Source organism: Miscanthus floridulus, unplaced genomic scaffold (assembly GCF_019320115.1).
Source record: "Miscanthus floridulus cultivar M001 unplaced genomic scaffold, ASM1932011v1 fs_737_2_3, whole genome shotgun sequence".
Lineage (NCBI taxonomy): Eukaryota > Viridiplantae > Streptophyta > Magnoliopsida > Poales > Poaceae > Miscanthus > Miscanthus floridulus.
Window position 1 is genome coordinate 9,728 of NW_027097188.1, and position 8,884 is coordinate 18,611.

At 41.5% G+C, this 8,884-nt stretch overlaps 1 protein-coding gene across 1 annotated transcript; it reads right to left on the reverse strand.

The window, feature by feature from the left end:
• Window positions 1-2,233: 2,233 nt before the first annotated feature.
• Window positions 2,234-8,531, reverse strand: LOC136532891 (uncharacterized). The gene is made up of 6 exons (XM_066525473.1): window positions 8,463-8,531; window positions 5,071-5,080; window positions 4,640-4,755; window positions 3,206-4,550; window positions 2,954-3,126; window positions 2,234-2,641 (listed from the first exon to the last, which is right to left on the reverse strand). The coding sequence occupies exons 1-6, from the start codon at window positions 8,529-8,531 to the stop codon at window positions 2,234-2,236; spliced, it is 2,121 nt and encodes a 706-aa protein (XP_066381570.1).
• Between the last annotated feature and the right edge of the window lie 353 nt (window positions 8,532-8,884).

Here is an 8,884-nt window from a genome sequence, read left to right on the forward strand (position 1 = left end):
TTGGAGACACGGATCGCTGACGTGGTGGAACGTGTTTCTTTAAGTTTATAAAGTGTTGAGTTTGCCAGAGTGTGGAGCTAGGACACTTGGCAAATATATTAGTTATTTTTTTTATTTCCTTGTTTTTCCATAACGTGTTTTTCCTTTTTTTGTTCGATGTACTTTGAAAATACCTTGTCAAATTGACTCAACAATATATATATGATTTTTCTACGAATATGATTCCATTATTTTGTGCAGTTACAACTCAAATTTAATTTATATCAATTAAAATTCTATAATTATACTTAATAAATTAAAATTATCAAACGGATCCAAAAAATTACCAAAATTTCACATGAAATAATCTATGTTCTCTATTGCTTATACAAAAAGTTTTGAAGTCATACCCCAATTCGACCGTGACTTTGACTTCAAATCCTACCGATTCCTACTCAACACTACGATTCTTCTTCTGAGATGCTTCGTTTTGTAAACATCGTACATGACAAATTGTGCGAAACCTCCTCAAATTTTTAACACAGCCTCCACGTATGATATCATCACATCATGACAAATCTCATGATTTTCAGACTTCGTTTGCATTTTTTAGAATTTAAAAACCATTCGGCCACACGTTCGTGGTCGTGTTTCCTGAACAAGATATTCGAAATTTCTTTTTATTTTCCGGGTAAGGCCTCACACTGGACTCAATAGCATGAATATCATTTTTCTACTCATTTTATTCTATTATTTGAATCACTTGCAGTTCAAATTTGACTTGACTCAAAAAATTGCTTGAAATACAATAAATTAATTAAATATAGCAAACAGATCCAGAAATATACCAAATTTTAACATGGAGTACCACATGTTCTATGTGGAGTGTAGAAAAAGTTTCATGGTTACAAGAGGGAAAAACTTATTTCTTTGCCGAATGCAAAAAAAAAACACTCGGCAAACTTACTTCTTTGCCGAGTGAAAAAAAACACACACTCGGCAAACTTACTTCTTTATCGAGTGTTTTTTTGCAGCACTCGACAAAAAGTTTGTTTGCTGAATGCAATTGTTTTACCGAGTATTTTTTTCGTAGCACTTGACAAAAGCTTGTTTGCCGAGTGTCCGAGGAAATGCACTTGGCAAACATAAAAACACTCAGCAAAGAGCCAGTTTCAGTAGTGATACTCTTTAATGAGTTTCCACCTGCAATTTCTTGTGCACAAGCAGTAAAAACCTCTGTGAACCTGTAAATTCTGTTTGTATAATCCATTCATCTATCAATTCAGATACTCGATCACTGAAGCATCTCTCGGACTTTGCGAGGGCATCAAAAGAATCAGAACACCACGGGAGATTTTCGCTTCGCAGCAACCAAACACCCACACACTGAAACGATATTTTTGCATCGGTGCATATCTTGCATCCGATTTGATCCCCAAACATGCCGTGTTTAATTTTGAAGCTGTCTGAATTTAAGAAACTAGAGAAATTTCTATGACCAGAGGAGGTTGTAAGAGAGGAGAATGCTCGTGTTCATTCATTGACAGTGTACAGGTACATATACACGATCCGATCACTGCTAGCCAAGCGATGCTGACTACTTCCTGCAGGCCAGCCTGCAGGCCAGGATCAACTAGAGAATAGGGCGCAAGCACTAGCAGTTTGACTTACAACTAACTAAGTGAAGGAGCTGATCCTATCTAACTGACGCCTATAGAATCGGTCGCTGACAGAGGATAACAACGTGTGTCCCTGACTAGAAATGAGGTGCTCCCCACGTCAAGATCTCGATGGCCTGCACAGGCACAACCAACGTTTTAAATCGCGAGCTATCAATTTTAGCGTGAGGCTGTCCTGGACGCTATTGGCACTATAGCGGCAGCTAAATGCAGTAGCGTCAACTGACTGCTCACGCTATAGCGCCGCTATTTGCACGCTATAGCACGCTATTTGTTTACAATTTCATAAAACATAAAAATCTGTCAATCACTCAATCCTCAATCACTCAATGTCTCAATCTGATAACTCATAACTCATAAGTCATAAGTGATAACTGATAACATCCACCATAATAATCATAAGAGCAAAGTAGCAGATAGCCAAACAGGCAACATAACCACATGAGGTTCATACATGCAAAGCCAAACAATCATAAAGGGATTAAACTTTAAAGTTTAAATGCATAAAGCCATAAACTCATGAAGTACACACTTTGCATTCCACATCCACAGCACAGGCAGAGCAATGATCTTGATCATTCAGCCTCAGAATCAGAACTATCATTAGAAGGCATATCATTGTCATCTTCTCCATTAGAAGATGAAGCAGATAACTCCTCATCCTCAATAGTAGGGATCGACCTCTTTCTCTTCCTGTCCCTATGTTTCTGCAGGTTACCTCCCTTCCTTTTTTCTTGTCCTTGAGGTGCAGCTGCAACTCCCTGTGATGATGCTCCAGTTTCTTCTCCTTCCTGCTCTAGATCTACTTCTGTTGGCTCAATGCCAGTGATCCACTCATTGTCTTCATCTTCTAAAGCATCAACAACATGTTTCTCAATGGGATCTTTATCCTTGTCCTTTTTCCTTAGCTTTGAGTTGAACTTGACAAACACAAGATCCCTCGTTCTGTCATGAAGCAGCCTGTTGCGTCTCTTTGTGTGGACCTGCATAGGTTTAATTGTGTTATTTCAATAACAAAAGAGGATTGAACTTGAAGAATTGCATAAATGAACATAGAAATTATTAATTAGTAATTCAGATTCATACTTGTTCATACGAACTCCAGCATCTCTCACAAGCTGATGAACTGCATGTCAAACTTAGAATTCTCGCAGCTAACTTTATGAGGTTTGGTGCACTACTTCCATGATTCAGCCACCACTTAGCTAAATTACAAAAAACATAGTACAATGTAACATATAAGGTACCAAGGCCAACAGAAAACTCAAAAGTTTTAAATTTTCAATTTTTCATACCTGGATCAAAATTGATATTTTTTTGCACTGCCTTTTAGCAATTTCTTTGCCAAAGTATCCTTCAACATCCTGAAACAGTTGAAGCTCTTCAATAATCTTGTCCTGCGTGTCTTCATTTGGAACAAGCTTCATAATGCAAGTTATTACACCATCTCTAAATGATTCATTCTCCTCTATAGCCAACTTGTTTTTGATAATAATAGAAAGGGTTCAAGTAGTAACCAGCCCTATGCAAAGGTGTCTTTAGCTTACTGTCCCACCTTTTGTCAATGATGTGAAAAACTTCCTCAAACTTGTTCCCGCCATTGTTGAACCTCCTAGAAACCTCATTCTTAGCTTCTACTAGACTCCCATACAAGAACCCCATTGCTAGAACATCACTGTCCATTCTCCTCAACACAGTAGCTAATGGCTCAAAGTAATTAACAACAGTCTCAACTCTTTTCCAGAAAGTTTCAGATCTCACAACCTTGTTTGCTTTCTTCCCTTTGACACTATTTAGGTAGCCTAGTTCATTGAGCTCATCCTCCCTAAAAAGCCTCTGCAATTGCTTCTTGTTTTCTAGCAAGCTCTTCAAGTTGAGATAAGCAGTTGCAAACCTTGTAACACCACACCTTACCAAATCTCTAGAAAGAAACTTCCTCATCAGGCTCAAAACTATAGTATGGGCATATAGAAAAATAGTCAAGCACTTTGCTTTGCTAATTGTTGTTGCAACTCTTGGCATCTTTCCTATATCTTCCAGCATTAGATCAATGGTATGGGCAGCACAACCATTCCAAAAAATAGAGGGATGCTTTGCTTTCAACAAACTTGTTGCTGCCTCATTGGGTCTTGCATTGTCAGTTACAACTTGAACTACATTTTGCACCCCTATTTCCTTAATACATCTATCAACCAGTTCAAAAATGTACCTACCATTTTTCTTCACAGCTGAGCAATCCACTGAATCAAGAAAACAAACACCATATGCACTATGAACTACCAAATTCATAACACCTCTACCTCTCTTGTCTGTCCAAGCATCTGTCATTACTGTGCATCCATTTAGCTCCCAAGACTCTTGGTGAGACTTCAATGACTCCTGCACTTTCCTCTTCCTTTTTTGTAAGAATTTCCCACTCATCTCATATGGAGTTGGCCCTCTCAAGTTCATGCCAAAGTCTCCAATAGCCTCAAGCATAAGATCAAAGCTAGGAAGTGTAACTGTGTTGTGTGGGATACCTGCTTCATAAAAAAATTGGTATATGTACTTACATGCGCTGTCCCTTTTCTCTTCCCTTTTTTCAGTTGATAGCTTGGATTGGACCTTTTCAGCAACACCAGGTTTGCCCTTCCTTGCAGCCACTATTTCTTCTGGTGTCAGTTTATAGTACTTATCCATAGGACCACCTGAAAAAGCACCTTTGCTTGTCACCTTCTTCAACACAATAACTGAATTGCCATCTGCATCACTGCGTTCCTCTCCTTCAGAATGGCTCAAATCAACTTCAGCTCTATCCTCTTCTTTCTCCCTATTCTTCCTTTGCTTGTTATCCAACTTCTTTGACAACAACTTAATCATTTCTTCTTGCACATCAGATGGAACTTTAGTACACTTTGCAGCACCACATTTAGGAACTTTACCTAAGGTGGTATTTGATTCTGGTTATTCCACCATGATAAGTTTTGCCACAGTAGTTGCACCTTGAGAGAATTTTTCTTGTTCACATCTGGCATTGTGCAGTGCTTCCAAGCTGGGTCAGATGCTTCAGCAATAGTATCATTTGATTGCTGGCCTGTGGATGCAGTGCTAGATAAGCCTACAATAGACACACACAGATTCAAATCACTGACTTTATAAGATTTTTTCATTGAGAATTATAAGTTTATAACTGAAATCACTAACTTTATAGATAATCATTGATTGCATTAATGATGAATCAATCGAAATCAGAAATTCAACACATAGACATAGCTACAAAATTCACTTGTATGTAGGTAACTATCATGGACTGTAACTAGTGGACACTCTTCAAATAGTTTCTGCACTTAGTCTCACGGCCTCAGCTCAGCTACAAAATTCAACACATAGACATAGCTGATAGCTCAGAAATCAGAAATTTAGAATCACTAACTTGTGTATAACTGAAATCACAGTATCAAATCTCAGTCACTAGTCACTACTGTGGAGAACTAGAGATTGGAGAAGAACAGAGCCATAGGGGAGAAGAGCTTGCCTACTGTTGGCGCACTGCCAATTGGAATTGGATTGATGTCACTTGGAGAAGCCATTGTTCGGCGTGACTGCGCGAGGTCGCTCGCCCGTCGCAGCAACTGCAGGAGCTCGTTGGCGGCCTCAAGTGACTGCGCGCGCTCGCTCTCCCCTATCCGCTGCGGTCGCCCAGCCGCTGCCCGCGTCCGCCGTCGCCTAGCCGCAGCGCTCCTTTGCCGCCGCCGTCTCGCCTGCCGCAGCACTCCTTTGTCGCCGCCGCCGTGACCCGTGAAGCTGGGATACGATACGAGTGTAGTGAGTGTCGTGACCCGTGAAGCTGGATGCTAGGGTTCAAGGGGTCAAGCCAAATTGGACCTGGGTCGGGCTGTTCTTTTTTTTTGGTAATGACCGGGCCGGGCTGTTCAATTTGGCAATTTTTGGACATCCAGCAATAGCGGCTGGTTAGCGGCGCTATGGCGCTAAACGCACTTAGTGGCGCTTTAGCGCGCAATAGCGGCAATAGCGCGCATAGCGCAAAAATGAGCAATTGCGTCGCGCCAGTTCCTGTGGGCCGCTATAGCGCCGCTATAGCGTCGAAATAGCGCGCTATTTTTTTTGTGGGGCACAACCAACAAAGGCATGGCGCAATGGATCGAGGATCCAACGACGGTGGCAGCACAGGTGGTTTGCTGGACAACGGCGGCGCCATGGATCGAAGCGCAACAATGGCAACGGCCATTGTGGAGAACTGGAGATTGAGATTCGAATTGAAGGCCACTCTGGAAAGTTACAGGGCTACGGATCGGATCCAGAGCGGCAGGAGGGGTGAGCTCCGCCGCTAAGAGCATCTTCAGGAAGCATAGGATCTAGTTGGATGATGTGGTTTTCGAAAACTGCAGTATCACAAAATGTTAAAAGAGACATAAAACCGTGGTTTAGAAAAAAAAAATAGGTAACGAATAAAGTTTTTAAAACTTCAAAAGGACTACAGTTTTGATAAAACCATGATTTTAGAGACTATAAGATTTGTTGCATCCAAATACCTAGTAGCTTTTAAAAATCAAAGTATTTTGTAAAACCTTAGTATTTCTCTAATACTTCACAAATACTTTGCATCCAAACAGAGCCTAAAATAGATCTATAAAAGACATGATTTAGACGATCTCTAAAAAATATGTCTCCCTAAAAAACTACATATTTTTTTATATTTTCATTCTCTAGTTTTGAAACGTGCCATGTCATATTATTTTAGATCTCTTTGATCGGATCGACCAATCATAGGAATGGGCATGCGAGGAGGAAAGGTAAAAAGCACGAGGGAGTGGTGGGCAACGGTGGCTTAAGATTTCTACCGAGCGATTTTGTCAGAATAGCTTTTGGGAAAAAGGAAAACGATATACAAAATCTGGTGGACGCTTTTTATCCCTCATAATTGGTAAATCAACAATCATGGAAGGAAATAGCGACGTTGTAGGACATGCTCTAAGAGACTATTTGGTTCGGGTTTTTTGTCCTATAATCAATTCACATCATGATGGGATGCCTCTACTAGATGTGTTGGTTAGACTGGGCTGTAACCATTCACAGCGGCATGGTATACGGCCTTATATGATGTTGCTCCCGCCGCTGCCCTCACATTGCACAACCTGCTTTCGGATTATATTAGCTTTGCAGACTGGATCATTGAACCGAACACCATCTAAGGTCCCATCACCGACATTGTGGAGGAGGCGCGCACGATAGTTTTTTTAAAGACAAAACTATGCGCGATAGATGTCCTTTAAGCGTTGGGATAGGGCAAACCTATTTTCTGTGATGTTTGGTTTAGGAGCAACGGAGGCAGATGGTTCCTACAAGGAATACACCCCATAGACGTGGGTCACTCCATCCCTAGAAATCGAGTGGACTGGCGTGTCCTGATTGACGGCTTCTGTTCGGCGTCTTCTCGCGAGCCGGCCCATTTGGTGTCTTTGTGTGAACCAATGTGGCGACCCTGATGAGGCCGCGCAGGCGAGGTGACGCCAGTGAGGTTGCGAGAGCCGGGGCGGGCAGCTTCGGCAGGGAGGCGCGGCTCTAGTAGGGTGAGCAGTTCCAGCTGGATGCACAGGGAGGGGTGGCTCTAGCAAGGAGGAACAACTCTGTCATGGTGGGCAGTTGTGGGGCTCTATTGTTCAAGATCAGATTGACTACCGAGGATTAGGATCTAGCATGAGAAGAAGAGAAAGGGAGAAGACATTGTTAGGCTGACCTATGGGTCTAGGTCTGACGATATCAAATACTATCTAGCTGGTCCATCCAACCAATCCCTTGTTATCCCTCCAACCAAAAAAAAAAAAAAAATTAAACCATCTCATCCCATTAACTACACACCCATATAGGATGGCCCACCCATAAAAGAGGGACAAGATCATCCCGTCCCAGCTAGTACCAAAACCAAACACGATTGTTTTATGGACCTTCTTAGGTAGAACTTTAAACAAGTTGGGTTCCACCCAGCCTGGCACCTCAAGCTCGATAGAAACTCGAGCCGATCCTAAGATCTAACCGAGGTTTTGGTGGGTCTCGAGCTTGGCAAGACTAAGGACTGAGGAGGTTTGAGCTCGGCTTGATTAGACACGTTTACACAAAAATATGATTATTTCACAAGATAACAACTATCAAGTTAATGGAGCAATCTTATATGTTGATTGAGGTAAAACAATATAAATAGCATCTTTTCACATGTACCATCGAATTAGTCAAATTTTATACAATAGAAATCATTTATAATAGAATTAGAAGAAAATATGTGACCTATGAGACAAATGAGCTGCTGGAGTTTGCTCTTATACACGTGCACAGCTCCTTACAATACTCTCCCTCTACACTATCCTTCTCTCTCTTACTTGTTGTCCCAACCAGCTACAACGCCTACACCCATGTTCCAACGATGTGCCTCCGATTTGATAAATCTGCCAAAACAGTATCGGCAACTTGCCCAACTTTAAAACCGCAATCGATCTCTACCACCCATCAAACTTGTTAACGTGACATTCCATTTGTTTATTACGCATGTTCTTTGAGTAAATTGGAGAAAAATTAATATATTCATCTTGTGGAACGTCATGCTGCTATTGCAAAAATAAATAATAAATAAATAAATAAATCTTTTGCATCTACAGCTATCAATGATATAAGTTGGACCACATCACTCTTAGTCTTAGTTTATTCATGTTCCCATAGATTACAATTTGAACCCTGTCTAATCTTATGGCCGGTAGGAAAGAAATTAAACACATGCTGGCAAAAAAACAAAAACAGGTCTGCCACACATACAGTATAAACCCGGCGCATGCACCAGCAGGCCGCCGCGCCGCTCCCATGCACGGCACCTTCCTGCGCCATTTCGTCAGCGGCGACGACGCGGCCAAATGCTAAACACAGTGAAATGGGGCGTATAGTCGTGCTAAATGAGAGCTTGTTGCATGCATAGATTTAGCATATCCAGGTTGATTTTATTTAAATAAATAAAAGCTACAAGGTTGCACACAAATTTGGCATCTCACATCTAATTTCAACTAATGCATGCAGATTTGACACATCTCCCCCGATTTCTCCACCTGGAGACCAACGCGGGTTCCCGGATCAGTTGCAGCCGGGAAGAACGACACGCTCTCCTTCTCATCATCATCTGCATGCAAAGCAAGGCTTCCATTTCGAAAGGTTAGCGCTGCTAGCAGTAGCGCGACTGACATCAG